The sequence below is a fragment of the Aythya ferina genome (genome assembly GCF_964211825.1).
Source record: "Aythya ferina genome assembly, chromosome: 11".
Taxonomy (NCBI): Eukaryota; Metazoa; Chordata; class Aves; order Anseriformes; family Anatidae; genus Aythya; species Aythya ferina.
Genome location: NC_140307.1, coordinates 15,546,295 through 15,571,700, shown reverse-complemented (window position 1 = coordinate 15,571,700; position 25,406 = coordinate 15,546,295). Strand labels below are relative to the sequence as shown.

Sequence of the window (25,406 nt, the reverse complement as noted above, 5' to 3'; positions counted from 1 at the left end):
TCCAAATAAAACACTTGGAAGGAAACCTGTAAGGTCTTTGATTCACGTTAGCAGTATATAAACAGCCAGAATATCACTCAAAAAAAAACCAAACAAGTGGCCCAGACATTTTAAAATGGTAGTGTGATTTAAAATACCAATATGGGAAAGAATTCACTGGGTTCATTCTTGAAACTTTCAAGAATTTGTGAGCTCTTCTAAAATCACTACTTCTAGTAAAGGAAGACCTAGGCTGCAGTCCAAAAGATAGAAAGCAAAAGCTACAGTTGAGAACATAATTTTGCAGCCACAATTTCTAACATTGTTTCTGTTGAAATTCTGTTTTGAAAGTCAGTATCATAGAATAGCTTTAATATTATCTTTCTCACAATCAATCATGTTAGTTACAGATGCATCACAGCTTACAACATGCTTTATACTGGCCTTTTCACAAACAATAAAAATACTCTCTCTTATTAACTTCAGTCTGTCAGACTGGCTGTGAATTTTAAGTGAACTGCTAAGGCACAGCATAGTCCGGGTGATTTTTTTTATCAGATGACCTAAGGCAAACCTTAATACCTCAGATGAACACTACAGTATATCCACCCGTAATCTGATACAATATTTAGGCTGCAGCTATTCAGTAATACAATAAAAAACTGCAATATTAATTTTTGAAGACATGCTGGAATCCAAACTTCTTGGAAATTGTGTTGGGGAATCATAGAAATACTCTTTAACTGTTTCAAACTTTGCTATACTTCTAAGTTTCCTAGTGCAGATTTATAGCACACAGTCTTCAAACAAGCACAGCTTTTGTTCCCCAAGACTCAGCTGCTACACCACCCTAAAAAAGAACGTATTTTTTTAATGTAATTTAAAAATTGTTAGACACCGTGCTAAAATGATTAAACTAATTACATCTCTTATTTACATCACATAAAGCAAAATATGATTTTAAAATATCAGAATACAAATATGTAGTGATTCTTGAATTAAGGGAACTGAAAAGTTGTTTTTCTTGCTATTGTTTGACATCAGATACTGCCGTCAACCACTGCTTCATTCCTCATGACGCAGTTTTTCTGTGGAAATAATGAGACAGAATATACATTTCTCCTCTTCTCAGCTGCAGACACTTGCCTTTAAAAAAAGGAACAAAACAAACCTGACGGAACTTGAGATTTTAATTTGAATGTATGCACTGAGGTAAGAAAGGGTTAAGGTTTATAGACTCTTTCAGTGTTTTAAACATGGCTCTGGAGCTGTTTCCCCTGCCAGCTTGTTCTGGCTCCTTTGAAACTGCAAGAAAGCCTCAGATTTCTTGTTTCATTTTCTCCTTTTCCAGCCCATACTTAGCACAGTTCAGCTATTCCTACTTCACTTGTATTTTACTTCATTTTCCACTTTTTCTTCATCATTCTTTGTTTGCAGTAAATCTTCTTCAGCTTCTTTGGAGCCACACCTTCATTTCTAACAGGCTTAGCCGGATTGCCTTTTGTTTCCATAGTTACTGGCTTTCCCTCACAGGGTGTGTCCGACTGCCCTTTCACCCCCGTCATCTAGGCACATTAAAAAAAAAAAAAGAAAAAGAATTAATAATCTTAAATCTGTATTAAGCATAGACACACAACTACCTGCAGAGAGCTGTCCTCTACTTCTCATTCCAGCCAGCCTCAGAGGCTGCATCTGGCCTGGGTGACAGGCACAACTGGTCTTCCTGTCACCAGTGGGATCTGCCCACATGCCTGGATTTCCGTCTGGCAGAAACCAAAGCACACAACATAATTAGAAACTGCTCTGTGTTGCCCTCATATGAGGTCAGGATGTAGGTAAAACATACAACTGGCAAAAAAAGTATCCCACAGTCCACTAAGTTAGGCATAGTTAGCATGTGGGCTTTCAACAAATCAGTAAATCTACACCAAAAGGAAAAAAAATAATGCCTGAAAACATTTTTTTTTTTTTTTTTTTTTTTTTTTTACTTCTGACATGTCCATAGGTAAAATACATCAAGAAAAGCACCCTCAGAAGCAAAACTAGGAAATCCTTATAAATGGAAACACTGTATCTGTTTCAGCTGCACTGAAAGCCTTAAAATTACAAACCTTTTATTTAAGGCAAATGCTACATTATTTTTGCTGTCCAACAGCACGATTAACTAAGATTAACAATGCAGAGCTCCTTTCTGAAAAGATTTTGCCGAACAGGGAAAAAGGTGCATTTTTAAAAAACACATTAGAAGAGAAATGGAATAAAAGTTCAATATAATGTCTTATAGAACAGACCTCTGCAAGTAGAATTCACCTCACTTGACCGTACCTGTCTACAGCTGTGCTCATCATCTATACTTCTGTAGTCATTAGGGAGAAAATAACTCTACAGCATGAGTCCTGCAGTCTACTGAAGAGGCCTGTCCTGGTGCAAAGGTAGATCTACACAAAGTATTCCATTTCCCTTTGTTGAAAGTATAACAAGCTCCAATATTGCTTTTCCATAAAAGTTAAGTAAAATGAATCCCAGCTGAATACCTTTCAGGAAAAAGGCATCCCTATTCCTGGCAGTAGATGCAGAAGTCTAAAAGATCTCTCATACCCCCAGAGATGACAGACAGATAATTTCATCAGCTACATCCAGTGGATTAAAATAGATAATTTCAAGACTGGTGATCTGTTTTTCCATTAAGTGTGATACTGACCTTGTGTTTCCACATGGATTCTTGGGGTGCAGGTGGAAAGGTGCATGGCACTCTGCCATGATTCATGTGATAGGGCAAAGGGAGGCTGGGATCTAGTGGCACCCAAGGGACTGACAATGTGGCAGGTACTGTGGGCAAATCACAATGGGCCTTATGTAAGTTATATGATGCTCTCGTTGCCTTGTCAAGACAACTCTTGTAGATTGCAACTGATGAATCTCCTGCAGCATGAGTCAATAGATAAGAGCCCTCCTGCAAACTGAAAAGATAGAGATAAAAATTAAAAACACTTATTAGTTTGTTTCGTTGCTTCACTTCATCTGACCATTTGACCAGGACTAGTAAGTTTCTAATGCTGAAACAAAGCAACTTTAGGTATTTACTTATCTGTCCCTATTTCACAAAAAGACTATGGACAAAAATGAGTGAGTTAATCTGTATTCATAAATGCTTACTGATTTATATTTTTCTAATATACTTATAATGAACAAATTTATCATCATTGTATGTCATCAGTTACTTACATTATGTTTCAACAAAACATTTAAGCATATGTTGAAAACTGCCCACTTACAGCAAACTGTAACATTTTATTTAACCAGCATCTTACCAAGCACAATGCTTATATGGATAGACCCAAAGAGCAGAATTGCTTTATACACACAGGATTAAACAGGTTTTCAAGAAGATAAACATCAAACAACTGCCCATATAAAAAAAATCTTAGTGACAAATTACAAAGCCACAGAAATTACTTAGTGCAGGAAAACTCTTCTGTAATTCAAATTAAGATGCTTCACACAGTGCAAGAAACTTGCTTCACAAAAAAAAAAAAAAAAAGGAAAGAAATTTGCAGACTGAAAGCCCTGAAGTAGCTAAATAAAATAAAATAAAAAACAAACAAAAAACAAAAACAAAAACAAAAACAAAACAAAACAAAACAAAAAAACAGAAGAAAGGTTGCAATGGTGTACAGAAAAAACATAAGCTGTTATACTAAGCAGAAGGGAACATAACAGTCAGTGTTACTGCCACACATAAAGTAAAAAGACTATAAAAAAATAAAAAGTTCAAGTTCTAAACGTCAGCATACATAGATAGCATTACAACTTACTCCTGTTTAATCAGCTTGGAAGTGTCCAGCCTCCTCTCTTGAGTTAAGTGTTTCATAAGAAACAAGCTCTTATTCTTTTGCATCATTTACACAAAAACTGTAACCCTAAGAACACTTTTACATGGTATTACATTATGCTGTGCTAGACCTAAAAAATCTAAAATATTTCATGTATCCAAAAAAATCCTCCACAAAATCAAAGAGTAGACAACTATTCTACAGAAGAAATAGGATCACTTGGATAACACTGCAAATAAATACAGCCAATAAGAATAGAGAACTTACTCAGACACTTTCTTCAAAATGTGATGAAGTATATTCAATGAGTTTGCAGGCCTGTAAAAAAGGAAAAGAAATAAAAAAGTAGTTACTTGTAAGGCTAATTATAATTTCAAATTCATTATTAAAGAACTACTAAAAATACTCACTTAATCAATCCAAGTTTTTCTCTTAATATTTCTGGAGAAATCTTTTCTAGCATAATAAGCTTTGATGTAAAAGCATCAATACGCCCTGTAAAATATCAATACATTATTTTTTTTTTTCAAAAAAGAAAGAACAAACAAATATAAAAACATAACTTGCAGACCTAATGCATTTTAAAGAGAATAAAATTTTTTGCTCTTTTACACTGTAGAGCAGCGAAAAGTACTTATTGCACAGTACATGAAAGTAAAATGTACAGTTCAGTTGCTTTTAATTATGGGTAACTGAATTTGGACTGTCTTCTAAATCAGGGAAATGTCCATGATTCCAGTAAATCTCACATGTTGCATGAGGTCTAGCACATGTAACTTAATTTTGCCATGGCCTTAATCTTGTCTGCTTGTTTGTATCTTCCCAAATTCTTCTGATGCGTTTAACACTAGGCTTCCTCACTGTACAGATCACCCAAGTTTATCTTTTAAGGTAAATTTACCTCGGTGTTTAAATTACTTCATTTTCTATTCTGATATGTTATCTGAACATTTATGTTATTTCATATTGTGAGGATATCTTTGCCTTTTTTTTTTTGAAAAAAATACAGCTTACTATTCCGGCCTTTTTCATAGCAAATTGGTAAAGACTATTTATCTTTGACATCACTAGGAATAGCAATTCAAAGCTTTCCTCAACACATTTTTATAATAACTGCTGAGAGGAATGGTTTAGCCCAAATTTTCACTTATTAAGCAATAGAGATCATTATCGTAGCTTGTACATAGATGTGGTGACCTATGAAGGGAAGTTCTCATGTTGAGATTTTCCCAGAAAACTGTTCTATTACAGTTCCCACAAAATGAGGAAACGACAGCATAATAAAAATGACCTGCTCAATACAATTAACTGCCTTGCTACAAATTTGCTCTTGTAGGTAGTCTACACACTTCAATTGTACATTTATAACTGGTAAGCCAAAGCATTTCACATTCAAGGATAAACATTATTCAGCAATTTGTTATATGATGTAAGATAACCAAGTAATAACTCTCTTTTTACTAGATTTTCAAAAAGGCACCAGGACATCTGGTTTCTTTTAAATACCAGTGCATTTACTGCTTTTCTTGATATCAATATCTTGTGTAAGGCTTAAGTACCTAGGATTAATACTCTGCATTGCTAACTATAAGAAAAGAAACTTGAAGTCATTTTTATTTTATTTTTTTATAATGTGTTCTCCATTCCTAATTAGTGTCTTGTCAAATCAAAATCTTCTCCATTCTAAACTCATTGACAGCATAGCTGGGAAAAAAAATCTATGAACTACTCATACCTAATTTATATTACTGTATGTTATAATTGAGAAATGACTGACTGAAAATACTTGACATTCAGTAAGTTACCATACAGTAATTTTTTCCAATCAGTTTTCAAATAATCTTTATTTAAAAAACCATATTATTCTATTTAGGTGAAGGTAAACTATACTTGGGCACTTAATACCAATTGAAGAATAGTATCTGGGATGAAGCATTTCCATTTTTAATCAGAAAGCTTATCACTTTTTTTTTTTTTTTTTTTTTACTGATTAAATAAAATACAGGTCCTCGATTTAGGAAATGTGACAGAGATTACTTCCCTCTGCAGATGCAGGATTTCTTGTTTGAGTAGTAAGGGGTCTTAAAGCAACCAACCGAGCAATGTGCTCTGCCATCTGGAGGATGGCACACTCTGTTTGAAAACAGTATCTCTGCTTTTGTACAAACTGTAAGTCTATGAGAATATATGAAATAAAAAATTCCACTTGATAGCACATCTTGCAATTTACACAAGAGGCAATGGGTAAACTTCCGTTTTCTCTCTCATCTCCTGAGCTGGCAGCACTGATGAGTCACTGTGCTGAGCTACGAGATTCCTCCCTCAGTCAGAGTAATACCACTGAAGAACACCGGACAATTATAGGGCACTGGCCAAGGTCCAAAGAACTTTCCATCTAGCAACACAAAAGATTACTAATACTGTGAGTAGAAGTTCTTTCAAGGTCCAAGAGCTCCTAACCAACTTACCACTGATGTCTGCTAAGCACTCAAAACTTCACTTATAAAGGGTTCACTTAAGATCTACATAGTCTCAGAACTATCTGAATAAGGTGGCAAGTTTTCTAGGTACTGCATTATTAATAGTAAAAATAAGTTTTTAAACATTTTTTTCCATGTCTTCACCGTTGTACTATCACGTGAATTCAAGACGAGCACTAAGTCTGTGTCTTTACTATTGCTAATTTTAAAATTCCTTTACAATAGGTCATGTTTCACGTTAAAAATTTCATACTGTAGTATGATCCAAGAGAATGAATAATTCAAGTCTGTCTTTCTGTTTACCCCAAATACATGATAGCAGTAGTCTTACTTGCACTTATCAGAGTAATGAACAACAATGAGACATTCACCCTATTCTAAGCTGCCTGTAATACAGGGATATTATCACTGTTGAAGAATTGTCACTTGTGTTTCAGGAAAAAAAAAAACATGCCATTTGAAAGAAGTGTCTAACTAAACCAGGACACTTGCCACAATGTTTTTCACAGCTCCCCAAAAACATAAGCTGAAAAGCAAAATTTTACAGCTGCCTTTTAACATTTTTAACCATAGCAGAAAGAAGCCTGAAGTAGAACATGGCAACAGTTTCCTATTAAATGCTGTGGCAGATGCTTTTTCACAAAACTTAATGTTGACTTCCATGCATCTATTTTACCTACCTCTACGAGAAACTACATGTTGGTACCAAAAATCCAGAGCCCCCAACCTGCCTACCTGAATAAACCACATATTCTGTCAGTATCAAAAGTTAATCACATTCTCAGAGTCCATTTGTGTAGCATTAGAAAATAAATAAATAAATCTATATATATACGTATACATATGTATATTTTGTTGTTAAATAGTTGGGAAGAGGCCTGCCCCACATGCTAGGAGTACCACTTTAACTCCTACAAGCCCCCCCACTCCTGGACCCAGGTTTTGCTACTGGAAGAAGCACATCCAAGAGCTGACAAACAACCATGACTGGAATAACTAGTGTTTCTCAACCTCAGGGACACTTTCTCCTGAGCACAACAGAGAGCCTGTCAGAAGCTCGTTTATCAAGGCCTGCCTGCCTAGGGCTCCACGCCCGTTTCATGGTTAGCAGGAATCTGCACCGTACAGCGGAGACTAAGAAACCTCTGAATCAGGAAGGGGTGACTGCTAATGCCAGAATAACTCCTGCAGCACACAGACTTTTTTCTCCTACATTCCTGCGAGCCCCAGTAAAGGGGTGTTGGCTGGGTGAGCTGTATGCAAACTTCTGCACCCTAGCCATATGTTAAGTATCCTGTTACTGATGTAAGATTAGATAGACGTGCATTCTTTCAGCCTGCATGCTCTGTAAGCCAATCATCAGCCTCTACAAGCTTCCCTATTTCCTCACACTGCTTCTGCCTCCAGAGAAGCTAATAAAAAGTTTTCTTGAAGGGGCTAAATTTCAATGCAGTTTAGTACTGTTCTTCTACTCAAAAAAGAAAAGGAAAAAAAAAAGCTTCAGTAGAGTATGTCAAGATAAATTAGAAATGGAGAACTTTGTATGTCACTATTTTGTCTTTGTGAGGAATTTTAGAGGGGGGAAACCCACATCAATTATTACTTTCAAAATTAGAAAGTAGAAAAAACTTTCTATAAATATGGAGAGCAGACAAAGAGATTCAATCAGCTAAACTATCACTTAAAACATATCTGATTTCCCACAAACCTTATACTTCCATAAGATGCAAAGTTTCTAAGTAGAAATTAGGAAAGAATGAACTGAACATTTCTAAAATAGCATTCTGGCATGAGTCATCAAGAGCAAAAAGTGTCATTCAGCGCAGAAGTGGAAAGGTTAAGACAACCACAGGCCACAACTGCTACCATAACAACCATAAAAACAGAGCTTTCTACAACAGGAAAGCAAGGCCCTGCCGCAGAACATTCATTCACTGTACAAACAGGATTGGCCTCACCCCAAAGCAAGCACCAAACGTAGTCTAAGATGCGTTTTGGCTAACTTCTTTAATTGTTGCAGATCTTTCCTTCTAAAATGTTATTAATTACGAGGTAATTGGTATTAAAGGTATGTGTATATTAAAAACTTTGGTAAAATAATCTGGCCAAGTTCTTTATACGTACCTTTTTTTTATTTTTTATTTTTTATTTTTTTTATTTTACGTATCCTACTAGACATAACATTTCTTGACTTCTAAAAGAATCATTGAATCATTGTACAAACTTGAATACAGCATATTTTACTGCAAGTTTGTTAAGGAAGTTACCCTTGTAACACTGAATTCCTAGATTGTTTGGTTTAAGTTTTGATTTTGCACAAAATAGTCTTTACGCTAAGATACATTTCTGCTAACATTTCCATGTTTTTTATCCCCAATTTATTGTATTTTTATTTTCTATGCTCTGATTTATGGCTGTAATTTCTTCTACACAGGATTTTTTACAACTTCATTCTCATTGAATACACATTACTTCCCATTCTTAGACATTTTTACATCATCCTTTTTTCCATCTGCTGCATGATACAGGACAAAGAGTATGAAGACCATCCCATGACAGGTATGTTTCAAGTCCTAACACTTATTAGGAAGCAAAATTTCATGGATCAGTTAGGTATGGACAATGGAAAATCTGGAAAATGTGGTAATGTAAGTGTGATCATCCAGCGTTCAAAGCTCCTGAGCAATACAACCAACTGCTATAAAAAGTTTTCAATAAACTCACACTATATATTGTTCTTTTTCTGCAAAAGCATAAAGTTATTTTCAGTACTTTAATTTTGAGACATAAGTATATTCTTTTCAAAGCTTTTAATTTCTCATAGTTTTGAACAGTAAAACTTAGTCTGGTTTTATCTTGCTTGCTTTTCCTCATTCTCTTATCTTATCTGTCTACATGTTATCAGTGTAGAAGTATAAACATTATTGGCAGCTGTAAAAAAGAAACAAGTAGCATTTGACCCTTTCCCATGCTGAAGGTTCAAAGCTTGAGAAATCAGTATTTTCTGAATCATACACCTGATGGTCTGTTCTTCACCACTGTTGGTATGTGATAACAGATTCACTTAAAACAATTTCACAAAATGATAAAACATATTATAGAACATATCTCATAAAAAGTTATTTTTACAGCCCTTAATTCATGTTGTATATGTATGTTGTATATGACTAAAAAAAAAAAAAAAAAGAAATAATAAAGATAACTAATTTCTGAAAATTAAAATCAGGGTTATAGATACATTTTTATTTGAAGGGCAAATACATGCAGTTATTGAAAAAAACATTACTGGATGCTAACCATCCAAAACCAAAGTTGAAATATCACCAAATGGAAAAAAAATTTAGACACAAAACTTATTTAAGATGAAAGTGAAAATCTAAATTAGAAAATGAAACTAAATAAGGACATGTGGAATATATTTGTAATAAATACTTTTTTCATGTTATTCCATGAGCATTCAGACATATATGTTTCTTAAGCAAAAATCAACACAAACTTACCAATATAAAATAAACATGCAGAATGCAACATACTCTCTGTCCACATCTGACATACTTCACTTTCTGTAAGAGCTTCAACACCATAATAGGCTTGGTATTCCAGTTTTGGCAACAGGAATATTGGAACAACCTACAAAAGTGAAAATACACGCAAAATCAGCACTGACTGTCAAAAAAAAAAAAAAGATTACTGCACTTGAACTACATTTTGTCACTAATAATCAATATATTCTTCTACTACGCCAAGGACTTCATGTAATGGCTCATGTTTTATGAAACCCACGCTATGAGCTTAAGGCTATGGAGACACTATTTAAAGGAAGGTGAAATGGAACAGGGTGGCCTAGGCAAGCTTTTACAAATAATACTGAGACTGTATTATTGTGAAGTACCCACTTCTATGCTCTACTGCCCTCTGCAGGAATTTAAGAAAAAACACACATAATTATACCAATTTGCTCATTCTTAGAATTCTGCCATTTAGTCACCTTGTCAGAACCTCACCTTTGCATGTTTAACAGAGAAAATATAAGCCTCTCTCAATTGACAAACTAAGGTTTAAACTCCAGCAGTAGTTTTCAAAAATAAACAGTGCTCAAATTCTGATTAGAAAACCAAGCAGCCATTCACAGGCTTTTACATGCAGTGGACAGCAAAGCTAGGATAATTCTTCAAAGTAAGATTCGCAGCACAGAATCTTAACAAGTAATCAGGGCTACTGAGACCAATTTCTATTTCAACAAGAGTATAAACACCTCCTATAGCATATGTATACCTGCCTACCACCACTCTGGTATTTTCGGGAGGGAGATGCCAGATCAAATTTGTCAAATGATTGTGAGGACTCTTGACAAAAAATGAATTACTGAGAATTCCAGAATAAGATTTCTTTCTCCCGATGTAACGAGGACCTGATATAAAGAGGAATATTTAGATTTCACTTGTACTTGAAGCATTTTAGCTCTTAGGATGAACAATTTGCTAAAATATATTTCACAGCCTTTTCAAGCAATGTACTTGTGATCCTGAACAACCTCAAAATGTTTGGTGAAAAACTAATTGGTGCATTAACTTTTAAGAATAGTTCAAATTGATTTTATGTGAGTATAATTATATATACATATTACTGAAATATAGCTGTAATAAGAAATGCAAAACTACATTTATCTGTTCTAATCAAGTAGGCTAAAAAAAAAGTTGCTTCTCTTCCTAGAGCAAATATTTACTTAAAAAGATGTACACCATAGAGATACAATTAAAATGGAATAATATTTAAGGAACAGATTCCAGTTGAGCACAACTTGAAAACCAAAAAAAACCACCACACTAAACCAACCAACCAAAAACCCTGAACAAAAAATGCTGTACCTTTTGATCTTTTTTCTTTTTATGGGAATGTGGCAATGGCTTCACTTTCTGCACATTGCAACGCACAAGTAATAACAGATCATCCAAACTGAATAGCTTATACACAAGGTTGCCATCCTGAGGTGCTTTATACTCTGAAGGGTTTTCTGCAAGCATCTGAAGTTCATCGGGCAGCTTTCCTATAGAAAAAATAAAATTGAAAATGACAAAACTTGCATATACTTCACCATGCGGCTAAATAGCTTTTTTTTCCCCTCTCACGGTAGCTTTTTTGTTTGACAATAGTTTGGGGGTGAATGGCCTGCTCATTAGGCACAAGAAGTCACTTCTGTTTGTTTGTTTGCTTTTTAAATGATTTTGGAAAATATCTACTGTAACTTCTAAAGAGTACATTATTAAATACTCCCCCATATTTGATCCTTCTTATTGTATTTTTTACACAAACAGACCATTCTATACAAATAGAATTGAAAGGCTGTTTTCTATGTCACAGTCACTCAGCATAAAACATACTTAGAATGAATGCCTACTGAGAGCTGCCATCCATTTATTAGTTACTGAAACAGATCAAGCCTCGGGCTTAGATAGTGGTGCAAAGGTACTGTTAAAAAATCATATCCAGATAAACATAACAGAAGTACTATTAGGATTTTCTTCACACAAAAGAATGCTTTTTCTTGTAAGTTGTAGTGAACTGTCTCAATTTTACTCAATACCCAGCGAACACTGTTACTTACTCTTTGGCACGCCCTGAAAAAGCCATGTCCAGGTATTCCTAGATGAGCCACTGGGATTCGAGGCAGGACTTGGCAAAGTTTCTGCATGGGAGGTCACTGACAGTTTTGGAGATTGAGGCACATGAGCTTGCATAGCAGTAGAACTATCACAGCTCACTAATGGCTGCTCATGACCTTTTCGGGAAGGTGACTTAAGGAGTTCTGTTTGCATTTTTAAAATCTGTCCCACAGGATCAAATTCTTTGGACAACTTTCTTGTTAGCTTTTTGGAAGCATTTTTTCCCTGATCGACAACTTCTGAGTAATCGGTCATACTTGCTGATGGATTTTGGGTGGGGGAAGGCGACTTGGAAGTCCGTGATGAGGTATGAGAAACAGTGTTTGGTACAGTTGTTTTGCAAGAATCAGTATTTTTACATTCTGTATCAATTATCAAACGCTCTTCATCAGTGTCACTACTGCATAAAGGAGTGTATGTCTCATTTTTTTGTGCAGGATCAGACTCTTTCTTGAAACTAACAGCATTAGATGAAGTATTTAATTTTGTTTCATTGTCTGATACTTTTGTGTTTATGACATGCTGTGCTTTGTTCAACTCTCCCTCCTCTGACTGAAAGGTTTTATGAGATGAGTCTTTTCCAGGGCTGAAGCATAGAACGCCACATGATGGAAACTGTATGTTGGAATACGATGAAACTCCTTGCTCAGAAAGTGAGGTCTTCCCCTGTTCAGCTCCACTGCTTAGAGTGGATGTCTTTTTCTTTCCTAATTTTATGTCATGTGACAAAACTTTAACAGCATTACTAACTGTAGAAGTATTTTCTGTTTTAGAAGTCGTTGAGGGTTTGACAGCTGCACCAAAAGTTTCCAGTTCTGTAACATCATCATCAAACTCCATTCCTGTGTCATTTGGAAGAGGAATCTTCCTGTATTCGTAAGTATCAGAAGCCATCTTCACAACGGAAGAAGAAGATAAATATAATACAATCAAACAGGCCAATAAATAAAATGTATGAGTCACAAATGAGACACTGCCAAGTTGGAAACCTGAAAACTGTTCTACTATCCACATTCTGACTGTTGGGAGACAGGGCTGTTAATGAAAAAATGCCAGTGTTTCATGTGGAATACCTTAAACCATAGGTATTGAAAGGCCTTTCAAAAGAGAAGAAAAGCCCATAAAACTTTTATTTCCTAAATAAACCAGTCAAAAAATATTTTAAAGAAGTAAACATTAAATCTGAGCTGAAGACAAAATGGAAGCATTTAAAGGAACTAGACAGACATCTTCAAAGACAGTGCCTGTGCCTCAATAGTAGAAAAACTCTACAGGAAACCTAAACTTGCCTTTATTAAGACACAAGTAACTTAGAACTATAACCTAGCGTCCTGGTTTCAGTTAGGACAGAGTTAAATTTTCCTCCTAGTAGCTGGTAGAATGCTATGTTTTGGCTTAGGATGAGAAGAGTGCTGATAACATGCTGATGTTTTAATTGTTGCAGAGCAGTGCTTACACCAAGCCAAGGATGTCTCAGCTTCTTGCTCTGTCCTGCCAGTGGACAGGCTGGGGGTGCAGCAAGAGCTGGGAGGGGACAGACCCAGGACAGGTGACCCAAACTGGCCAAAGGGGTATTCCATACCATCTGGGGTCATGATAAGCAATATATAGGCATGACTAGCCAGGGTGTGGGGGCCGGCTGCTTGGGGTTAGGCTGGGCATCGGTCAGCGGGTGGTGAGCAATTGCATTGTGCATCACTTGTTTTGTACACATTATTAGTAGTAGTACTATTATCATCATTATTGTTATTATTATTACTGTTATTATTATTTTTCCTGTCTTAATAAACTATCTTTATCTCAACTCAAAGGCTTCACTTTCCCATTTCTCTCCGCCATCCCAGAGAGGGAAGGGAGAGGGTGAGCAAACGGCTGTGTGGTGTGTAGCTGCCGGCCGTGTTAAACCACAACACCTAATAGGATTTTTGTTTATTTGTTTGTTTCATTTTGTTTTACCCAAAGAAAACGTGAAGCTACGTACTTCCCACTGCAGTAGATTGTCCTCAGCTGGTTTGTCCATCAAAATATCAGAAATTGAAATGTAAGACTTCTTAGTTGCTAGGAAATCCATTGGAATTTCATAGAAGACTTGGTTCCTCTCTCTTACTGTCATTTCCTTTTTCAGAAGAGGTGAGTCAATGTAAACCACTTTAGCTGGTTTGCTATCTTTCAAGAAAGGGAAGTCATTGAGTTCTTATTAAAAGGAAGAAAAAAAAAGACCACTGTACAATTTAAACAATAAATCTTTGAATTTTCAAATATGTTCAAATAAATTCCACATTCACACTAGATATTATGCTCTCATTCATTATCAATGGAAAATAGAAGTATGTCCAGATATAGTGCAAATTATGATCATCCTGAAGCAGCAATACAGAACACATTAACAGTTGATTACATTTTAAATGCAATTCTACACAGAGAATTTCTAAGTAAGAATTAAGGATTCAAGATTCTTCATATCACATCGAAGTAATGGCTTCAGTTTAAATTTCTTCTACTCAGTGACTGGATTAGTGCTCTGCTGCCCCACTCTCTTTTGTTTATAACTTATATACACATCATTAATAAATTCATCCAAAACCAAACACAATACCCAGGCCAATATTATACAGAAATCAATGGCACAGGTGGGCCACGCTATCTCTGTTTTAGAAAAATCTGAAGAAGAAATAAAAACACTAATGCGAGATGTAGGGGTGAGGGGAGTGGGCAATGGATACAGAGAAGAAACCCTTTAAGAAACATTATGTAATGCTAACACACTCCCAGCGCCCCACTGGCTGTTAACTTTGAATCTAAAAGTTAAGCTTAAGAACCATAAAGCTGAAACGAAAGGAGTCAGGCACATTACTGCAGATAAAATACTTAAATGTTTCGGTAGAAAAATTAAAAACTTGTAAAACGTGCAGATATTTGCTAGCTACTATTATCCAAGAGTTTGCCATACAAATCTGTGTGAAGTACACACAACAGACATTTCAAGATAATATTCATTACTAATACTCATAATGGAGGGAAAAAAAAAGGGGTAACAAGCACTCTATATTCAAATTACTGATGGGGTGCTTGACAAAAGTATAGTATTCAGATGATTAGTCAAAACATTTTTCGTTGCGATTGGGAAAATGAATAAATAATGAATGTTCATGGAGTATATTCATTATTCCATGATCTGAATTGGACTTTTTAATTCAGGAAGGCACTTGCTCTTATTCTTTTTTTTTATTTAAATAAAACTCAAGAGTTTCTATTTATCTTATTGAAACCTGTTCATTTGATAGTATTAACAGCACCATGCAGTTTTTTCCTACCAAGGAGCAGAGTTTACAGTTTTAAGAAGCAAAAGGACATTTAACTGACTTTTTTTTCCCCAACTGGAAAATAGCTGTCTCTCTCCAAACCCAACATTAATGGCCATACCTATAGCAGTTGTTACTATTCTCAGTAACGAGGGAAACGAAGTGTAGACATAATCTTGCTATTAACCTTCCTCCTTGATAACAGATGGCATTCTATATCAATGGATTTTGAAAATTATTTTTTATGATAACTGCACTTAAATTACCATTGTTCTTTAAAAAGCATAGGTATATGACTCGTAATTACCAGATTACACTTGAAAATCATTTACTTCCAATTTTTTCCCTTTGAGATGTATGAATTGAATCAGCCAGATTTTATTTGTTAGTTTTTCTTAAATTAAAAACATGTAAGCACTTGAGACACTCATAGATACATTGTAGAGGGCAGCTTCTTCAGAAAGGGTTAAGAATCTGAACTTAGAATTACAATTATGATTTTCATTAACCCAAACTAAACTATTTTATTATTGTGTAAACTAACCAAACTACTATGTTCTTCCTTCCCTCAGTTGATTTTACTGGTCATACTGATTTCTTGTTCTTCAGTCAGCTGAAAACAGATTATGAGAATATATAAGACTTCGTGGACAAAAATGTAGTTTTTGGAAAAAAATATACTGTACCTGCAGCAGGGATCATCTTAACACAAACTGGAATTTCCCACTGTTCCTTGTAATTTAGTCCATGGTTATTCAGCAAAGTAAATAATGACTGATTACTTAAAACAACTTGAGGAGAGTACTTCAAAGCAAGTTTTTCTGCATTTGAATCTGAACTAATATCCTAAACAGAAAAAATTAGAATTGAAAAGTTTTTTAAGACATAGAATTTTCAATTCAAAACCAACCAAACAACATAGGTTAACTTGCACCCTTACAGAAGCCCAAATACCATCAGAATCAAAGGAAAAAGGTTAAAAAACAAACAAACAAAAAAACACACGCACAACAACTCTCCTTAAGGTTTTTGTCTGAATCCTACAGTTCCACCTTTCAGCATAAGGAAAAATGTCTTATTTTCTATCTTTCTCCTAATTCCTACTAATTTGAATTACCAGGTCAAACAGGAATTTGGAGGATACTAAAATACAGGAGTACAATGTAGAAGCAAAACCAACACATTCATTCTAACATATATTACAGATGTTCATACAAGTTAAGTAATAGCATCATAAAGCAGTCTAACAGGAAAGCATAATTAAAACTGCACAGTTGTTTGAATACAAATTATCTCTAAAGAACCTTAAATATAAAACCACAAAAAATATAAATGGAGATGACAGAAGTAGAAAAATTATGAATACAGGTTCCCATGAAAAGAAGAGGTTGGGCATGCTCACGAGGCAGAAGAACAATTAAGAACTGTGGAGATAATGGAAGCACGGGAGCCTTAAGGGCCATGAGAGAGAATTTCTAGCCATAAGAACATCTAGCCATATTCTTTTTTCTGAATTTTTGAGAAATAATAGTTTACAGCTCTAACACCTTCAATGGTAAATCATTCTCCTGTGTCACCTCTGCTGCTTTCTTAAGCAACAAACGTCTCTGCAATTGCACTGTCTCTGTTGAGAGGTTGGTTTCTGATATGTGAAAAAAATCCTTAAATAGGTGGATAGCAAACTATTTGGAATAAACAGTCAAACTAAGCAAATCATACAGAATGAAAACACTAATCCACTTCCTCTGAGGATGAACACAAACAGCAACAGCAGGTACTTAACCAGGTGGAATGGAAAAGTTGTTCAACTCAGACATGGAGTTTATGCTGTTTAGCAAAGGAGATTTCCAGGTTAAGGAAATGCAATACACTTTTCAGAAAACTAAACAGTCTAAAGTATTTTTTCTTATTGTCAGGACTGCTTAAATCACAAACCTTCATCCACCCTCCTTCCCCCACCCACACCCCAACTTTATAATTGCAAAACAAAATTTAAACGGAATAATACTCTAATAAACAATTCTATCTAGCTTTCACAATGTATTCTAATTAAAGGGCTGCTCTAATAATTCACAGAGAGAAAAGAGAAGTCCCATCATGAAGCACTAGCTCAAAAATGCCATAAGCTGATTTTCAAAGAAGATGGTATGATTGCTATACATGAAATACTACTACTCAAGTAACAGCACAGTACATTTTTCTATGCTACAAGATGTGTAAGATGAAGACGAAAATAATGAAACAATGCTGCCACATAAGAAGAAACAAATCATTCTTTACTACAATATATGCCATAAAAATGACAATAAAAGGTTACTTACATTTTGCATAATAGAAGCCTTTTTATCTGGAGTTATAAAAGATGTAACAGTTTTATAATCTGTGGGCAGCTGAACAGGCATGGTAGGGAAATATGTTTTACCATATCTTGCTGTGCCCTTATAGAAAATAGAGCAACACCAGGAAACAACTTTAACTGAAATCATGATGACCCAACATTTTTGTAATGAAATATATTAATAATTTATGCAGGTGCAAGTTAGTGTTAAGAAGACAAAAAAAAGGACTATTAATATATAATTTTTAGCTGTAAGCATACAATGAAGGGGGTTAACAGCCTTACTGCCAAGAATAATTTCATTATTTTTACTCAGATGCTTTTCACTGAGTTATAATCCCTAACCAAGCATTGGATATTACTTAACAACAAATTCAATCTTGGCATAATATAGTCCGAATACAAATATACTTATTTGAGAATAACAACAGAACAACAAGTATATTTAGGATATTACCATTACAAGAAGATTTTTTTCCAGCCTAAAGGTCAACTGTGTGTTAAATTTTCCTCCCATGATACTCATGATCTCCTGGAGCGTGTAAAACTCAGGGTACTTTTTCACGTGTCCAATACAAGCACTGAATAATTCCTAACAAACAAACAAACAAAACCTTTAAGCATTTGTGTCTTTCATAAGAGTTTCAATAAATTTATTTCCTGCAGTTGCCATACTTCCAACTTCAATATTCTTCCTGTAGATAATACAGAAATATCTAGCAGATCACTGTCAAAGTTTGGAGACATGTTCTGAGAAATTAAGATTGATTATTATTGCTTAAGATAACTGCAAACTGTAAGACATAAAATCATAAATCCCCCACGTTTTTTTTAAAGCATGGTTTTTGTCATCACGTTTCCAAACTGTGTTAATGGGAGAAAAAAAATACCGTGTACATGAAAACCCACAAAATAAAGTATTTTCATGAAATAAAATCAACCCCTCTGACTTTAGCTATACTTTCTACCCTGTAATAAGTACATGTATTTTTCTGTTTTATTCTGTAAAAGAAAGTGATACGGTACTTAGTAGAACAGACAAATTTTAGCAAGAAGTATTTAACTAGGCCACTTTTTAATTAAAGTGTGATACTATGTGGAAAAAAATCAACAGAAAGTCAACCTGCGATGGGAAAGTTTATCAAATCTGTATTCTGTAATTCTTTTCCCAAAATGTGATATTAAACACTGAATGATATATAAATTGCAGTCATGTTTGATTTTAAAATTGTCAGACTGGATATTTAACACAGCATGAACTTGCAGATGGTTATGATTAAAGCCTGATTAACCTCTGATTAAAGTGACTTTGTAACATACTACTTTGGAGAAAAGCTTAACATTCTGCTCAATGCGTGCTCCAGTAGTGTATGTTTATTTTCAGATTGTCATTGTAAATGCACTTAAAGAGTGATTTCTTCCTTCCCAATAGGATCTCACATTGATGACTTACTATACCTTTCTACAGTATTGCATTCAATGACCTCACTTCTGTCATATCTTATTGACTACATCTGAACTGTGGGCCAACTCACGCTGGACGGCGTAAGTGGAATTCCATGGCTCAACCAGACATGGAATCAGCAGAAGTTCTGGGAACACCACATCCCATGAGCAGTATGTATCTATCTTAATCGCAATTTCAATATGATTGTTTAAGAAGGATACAAATTAAAAATGGCATTGACAATTACCTCAGTGTAAAGTACTGCATCTTCAGAGATGTTATCGTAGTCTTGGATACAGCTTTTTGCAGCATTTTGAGCAAATTTCATAAATTCTGCAACTTCATTGTTTACTGCTTCTTTCATTTGCTGGGGAGGGGAAAAAATAATTCTCATTTTTAAGTCACAGTGGAAACCTGTAGGCTAGGTATGTAAACAGCAAATTTCCAGAGAGGTAGCACAGGCAATGGGTACAAAGAAGGGCACAGATTCCATTTCATGATCAATCTGGCAAGTCTCTGCATGCCTTCAGTTTCACAAGTTAAAAAAAAAACAAAACATAACAAAACAAAATCACGTTTGCAAGATTAGGCCCACTTCCTTTAAAAACAAAGGAAAATAGAGCAAGCTTTTTTTGACCATGCATTGGTGGTTAAAAGAAGTAAAAGAGGGGGGGGGGGGGGGGTAAAAGACACTATTGGAGCAAGTTTACATTGACAAAGTGAGGTTATCTGAGCTCTGACTTAATAAGCAATTACAGTGTAAATAGCAACAATGCAGTAAGTACTGATTTGCCCAGAGACTTTCCCACTGATACAGCACTAAGCAAAGGAATTGGCATTTACAAGGAAGCACAGGATACCAAATGCAATGGCTCTAAAACATTTACTGATTAATTACCACATGCACTTCAGCTAAAATTATACTACCAACCAACATGAAACATTTTAGCTCCTGCTAAAAAGAAAAAAAGACAATAGTTTTCAATTAAAAAAAAAAAAAAAGAACCTTCCCTTTATTTAAAAATGTCACCCCAAATACTTTTAATATGGTATTATGAGTGGCAATGAAGGTTTAAAGGGAGTTATAACAAATTCAATTTTAAAACGTTTCTGCTACGTAGTAAGACTCTCCTTTGTGACATTCATGTGTGTATGAATCTACACATACACTTACCAAATACATGAGTAATTCTCTTTGATTTGCTGCATTGAGTGGAAAATGGTTGTTTTTTTTTGAGAACTTTGTCATCAGATATAAGTATGTTTTCTGCTCCTTCTCAGTCAAACAAGAAGTAAATGGATAGGGGAGTCTAGGCTCTGGAAAAGGATGATCATCAGTTGTGGATTTAGCATCCACCTCCAATGGATCTGCAGCCTGTGTGTTACAAGTCTGTTTGTTTTCTGAAGAGTTTGCCGATGCCTCCACATTTTTCTTTGCCACTCTGAAAGAAAAATAGTAAGTGAAACAACTTATGCTTTTCACCTGAAGAGTAATATTTTTCAGAACCAATAAAGACAGTCATGCAAGATTAAATTTCAAATTCTGCAAAATGCATCAAGTGATACTGTGCCATTCCAATTCCTAGCCTAAATCCTAAGAATTTTCTTATTCTGAAACTTCACCTGGGCCATCAGACTAACCCTTAGTACCAACAGCAGGTTTGCCATTGATTTCAAGACCCAAAAAAAGGGTTTTTATATTCTTTTTAAAAGGTGTATATATTCATTTGTGTAATTAATATTGAGACTAAAAAGCTATGTATATTAAACTCTGATTCTTTGCTCTGGAAACACATCAATGAAACAATAGCCTCAACATCTCCTCATTTCACTGGAACAGGCTGCCCAGGGAAGTGGTGGAGTCACCATCCCTGGAAGTCTTCAAAAGACGCTTAGATGTAGAGCTTAGGGATATGGTTTAGTGGAGGGCTGTTAGCGTTAGGTTGGAGGTTGGACTCGATGACCTTGAGGTCTCTTCCAACCTAGAAAATTCTGTGATTCTGTGATTAGCTGATGTGTGGTATTCAGAAAATTTGCACTCCAGAGAGGCCTAACTTATGAGTTGAAGTTATGTCTGTAAAGGGGAAAGACTACCTAGAAAAAGCTTTTCTTTCCCTGTGAAAAAAAAAAAATAAAAATTAAAACCTACTTAACTGTCACAATAGGAATTCCAGATCTCCTTAAAGATTTTTGCTAAGAATAGAGTACACAAGCTTCATTTTTCAGTTCTGAACAGTGCTAAAATTATTTGCCAAAAATGGCACTGGACTAAGGTAAAGAGCGTTAGCATCCCTCACAACAACAAAGTAACAGCATTATAAATCTGTTTTTTAAAACAACTCCAGTATGTGAAGACCAGCTTAGCCCTGCTCCATTTAAAATAAGTGGTTTTTAAAAAGAAAATATTTAAGGTTAACAAAATGAATGTTAACTGCTGATCTTGGAAAAAGCATATTTTTAAGATACGGTTCCAGAAGGAGAAAACATCTCAGGCGTTATTCAAACCCAACAGTATCACGTCCACAGTTCTTAATAATACTTCACAGCTGTCTCTCTGAATATGAGAATGTGTCCATCCTTGTGGCACAAACTGGCAAATTTAATTAAGCTGCAGCAGCAACAAGATGCTGACTCAGATATGCCAATGTAAGAACGTCAAGAAATTCTAGCAGCTTAAATTGGCTATATTCAGCACTGAATGAAATGGCAGCATATCAAGATCATTTCAGTATGCAGTGCTGTCACAATCTTCATCAGGGTGCAAACCAAAATAATCTGACAGAGCTTTTCTGTCCATATTTACAGCATTATACTTTATTTAAGCTGACGGCTTAAATTTTTCCCCTTCATTTTATCAGCAACCTGTCTCCACAGCTTCTATGGTGAGAGAACATACGCTTTAGAAAATATTTATCAGAAACCCCAATATACAAATTGACATGCTTCCTCCAGCTTTTACTTTCATATTTACCCCAACAGGTTACGTTTCTCTTTTTCTTCATAATGGCCACTCAACCCAGTTCCACTGATGCCCAAATTCTTGGGGTTGCAACCTCTGAGTATAAGCCCTCTTCTACCATACACAACTGAACATAATCACACTCCTAAGTACAGACATGTATTCTCCAAACCCCTTCCCCACCCATTTTTTTAACCTCATCGAATGGAAGAATCCTACAGCAGTAACAAATAATACCCTGTGAGGATTGTGCTCATCTCAGTCACCACACAGAGAGTTATTCCAACATAGATAACCAGGCAAAACACTTAAATCCCTTTCTCTAGCTAAAGATGTAGGACATGGCGAGACATCTATTCCCCTACAAAGCACGTTTTCAGTATCAGTTAATGAAAACACAGCAATTCCCTTTGGAACAAATTACTTCTCCACGTGCTAAATTCCTCACTTAGAGCACAACAGCTACCGGAGTTTCCATCCCCATTTTCCATAATGTGAATATTCATCCATCAAGAGAAGCTTTCAGTTCTACCTCCCTAACAGCTGGAGGATTTCTTCAAACAAACAAGGCAATACCCTAAATACAATATTCCAGCTTTTGAAATCCAGCAGCACATAGTACTATCTATGCCAAAATTATTTGTGTCCTCAGCATTTCACTTCCCATCCTTCAGCTAACAGCCTATATAGTTTCCTGATTACCCAAGGAATTAGTTGAATCTCCACTGCAGCTACCTTGCTGTTCTGTGTAAACAGTGCTAGCTACTTCCAAAAGACACAAGTAAAAAGGATTTCACTGCATAGAAACATCAGCCTTCTAGAAAGTGAGAAGACAAGAGACTGACAACAGTTGTTAAAAAGAATTAGGTCTGGTTCATGGGTTACAGACTGTTTATCACGATTGAGTGCTTCAGCCCTCTTTGGTATGCAAAACCAAGCCAAAATAAAACACACCAAAAAAACCCACCACCAAACCAACCCCACACGTGCATCCGACACCGAAACGAAACAACCCTCCCAAAAATATAAGCCCCATTCTGCAAGACAGTAAGGACCAGCCAGAGGTCCCAACCTAAACTCTCCTCCCTTGTGTGGGCTCACACCAGGAAAGGCAGAGCCCAGCTGCTGCCCCACACAGCCATTAACAAATCACGCCATAGCCGGCAGCACACAGGATGCTCGCAAAACACTACGACCACGTATAAATTCGAAAGAACAACTATGAAGAGCAAAGAATATACAAAAAAAAAAAAATATATATATATATACCTGTTTGATAAATTCCATAGTTCAGACAGGCTTGGAGCCAACGAGTATTTTTCATAAATTTCATGCGAGAAAAATACTTCACTGCCATTTTTTGGTGGAATATCCCTGATAATAAAGAACAAAATAAGAACACTGCAACATACAACAAACTGAAGGCCAAATCTGACCCCGAGGAACAACGAACAGCATTAATTATTAAAAACTGGCAACTACCTATACAGTGTTTCACCCTTCCCTTCTCAGAGGCTACGTATGCAGTGTCAAATTCCCTCGTGGTTTTTAGTAGTTAAGTAAACACCTTCTTCACAGTCCAAAAAGAACAATTTAATTAATTCTGTGTATAAGTTCTAGATGTGGCTACAGGGACACTAATGTAGTTCTATGCTTTCAGACGTTCATCAGCCAAACTCCACCAGAATAAACTCGCTAGAATTTGGAGAAAAAACACAGCCACCCTGTTTGTACTTCCTCATTAACGGGAGATCGTCTGTCAGCCAGCCCGTGCCACCTGAAGGCTGCTTTGGCATGAAGCCCTTCTCGTGCACAGTGTACACAACACGCATCTTCCCGAACTGCCTCGAAAGCCACGAGGAAAGATTTAACTCTGCCTCCTTCACTCATTAACAAAGCTGACAATACGGACTCAAAACACCGACAGTGCCCTGCAGCGTTTCCCTGCGTAACCCCAGCCCCAGCCCGTCCCCCCTACAGGCCCAGCGGCACAAAATGGCGCCGCCCAGCCCCCGGCCGAGGCGGGAACTCAGACCCCGCCCCGCCCCGCCCGGGCGCATGCGCGTCCCCGCCGCGGTGCCAGCGTGAGCGCGGAGCGCGCCTCCCGCTCGCCTCCCGCTCGTCGCCGCTCCTGAGGCGCGCTCCCGCCGGGCGGGGGGCGGCGGGGAGCGCCCCGCACCCACCACTGCGGCCGCTGCTCCGCCGCCGCCATCTTGGTGCCCCTCAGGGCGACGGCTCCGCCGCCCGCTCGTCGGCCGAGCCCGCCCTCACGGCGCTGGCCAATCAGCGCAGCGCGCGCGGGGATCGGCTGTGCCGAGCCAGCCAATGGCGGCGTAGGCGCGGGCGGGCGGCGGGCTGCGGGCGGCCATCTTGTGGCAGGCGCCGCCGCGGCGAGGGTGCGGGGTCGGGCCGGAGGTGCGTCTGAGGGGCTGCCCCGGGGACTCGCACCCGCCTCCGCGGCCTTCGCCACGGTGTGGCCCCGACTGGGGAGCGGGCGCCTCGAGGCGCCTGTGCCCGCCTCGGGTGCGATGAGGCGGCCGGGCCGGGCTCTGCCGGGCGGTTGGGCCCTCAGGGGGTTTGGCCGCGTGTGAGGGCCGAGGCGCCTCACGGCGGTGGCAGCGCTAAGCGGCTCCCCTCTCCTCCCTGGGCTTTCAGTTTCCCTGGGTTATTCCCTGGGTTACGTGGTAACAGCAGGGCAGAGCCACAAAATCTGCCCCCCGTCCACCCTTTTTTAAATTTTCTGATGATGAGGCTTCCCAGTGTGGTGAAATAGCGAGTTCAAATGTTCTCAGTAGCTGTAGATTTACATCACAGAAAGTCATTCACTTGTGGTTTTATAAGAAAAAGTGATCCTCTTCACAGCTCTACCGATGGAGAAATGAAGAGGAAACTGCGTATTGTAGCAGTCAAAGTATTCAGAGCACCTAGTCCTGTAACTAAAACTCTGGGGATTATATACAAATGCCTATCAATGTTGAGAGGGTTCAGAATTTTCGAGAGTACTGCATTGGGGTCTGGGGGTCCAGTAGCAGAGAGGAGGGCCATGAAGATGATCAGAGGGCTGCAGCACCTCTGCTATGAAGACAGGCTGAGAGAGCTGGGGCTGGTCAGTCTGCAACAGAGAAGGCTCTGGGCAGACCGCACTGCGTCCTTGCCATGGTTGAAGGGGGCCTATAAGAAAGATGCGAAAATTGTCTTTGGTAGGATGTGTGCTGATAGGATGAGGATTAATGATTTTAAAAGAGGGTAGAAGTAGATCAGATATTTGGAAGAAATTCCTTATTCTGGGTATGGTGAGGAACAGGTTGCCCAGGGAAGCTATGGATGCCCCTTCCCTGGAACTGTTTAAGGCCAGGTTGGATGGAGCTTTGGGTAACCTGGTCAGGTGGGAGGTGACCCTGCCCA

At 37.2% G+C, this 25,406-nt stretch overlaps 1 protein-coding gene and 1 long non-coding RNA gene across 7 annotated transcripts in view; one reads left to right on the top strand and one right to left on the bottom strand.

Annotated features, from left to right (window-relative positions):
* Nucleotides 1–316: 316 nt before the first annotated feature.
* On the bottom strand, nucleotides 317–24,262 carry ICE2 (interactor of little elongation complex ELL subunit 2). Of its 4 annotated transcripts, none has more exons than XM_084532392.1 (15): nucleotides 24,185–24,262; nucleotides 23,271–23,375; nucleotides 20,217–20,484; nucleotides 19,290–19,409; nucleotides 18,053–18,187; nucleotides 17,579–17,695; nucleotides 15,944–16,103; nucleotides 13,937–14,148; nucleotides 11,898–12,849; nucleotides 11,161–11,339; nucleotides 9,793–9,922; nucleotides 4,223–4,307; nucleotides 4,080–4,130; nucleotides 2,681–2,939; nucleotides 317–1,544 (listed from the first exon to the last, which is right to left on the bottom strand). In XM_084532392.1, exons 1-15 carry the CDS (start codon nucleotides 24,211–24,213, stop codon nucleotides 1,374–1,376), a joined length of 2,973 nt encoding a protein of 990 aa, XP_084388518.1. In that variant the 5' UTR covers nucleotides 24,214–24,262; the 3' UTR covers nucleotides 317–1,373. The 4 variants fall into 4 exon arrangements, with proteins under 4 accessions (XP_084388518.1, XP_084388519.1, XP_084388521.1 ...); XM_084532393.1 differs by having other exon boundaries at nucleotides 13,937–14,121; XM_084532395.1 differs by lacking the exon at nucleotides 24,185–24,262 and adding an exon at nucleotides 23,484–23,975.
* Nucleotides 24,263–24,345: 83 nt separating this feature from the next.
* LOC311442789 overlaps nucleotides 24,346–25,406 on the top strand; it is a 44,105-nt gene continuing 43,044 nt past the window's right edge. For 2 of the 3 annotated variants that reach the window (XR_014696867.1, XR_014696868.1), the window contains exon 1: nucleotides 24,346–24,416. This is a non-coding gene — a long non-coding RNA (uncharacterized lncRNA). The remainder of the gene's footprint in view (nucleotides 24,417–25,406) is intronic. The other variant, XR_014696869.1, reaches the window with a different exon arrangement.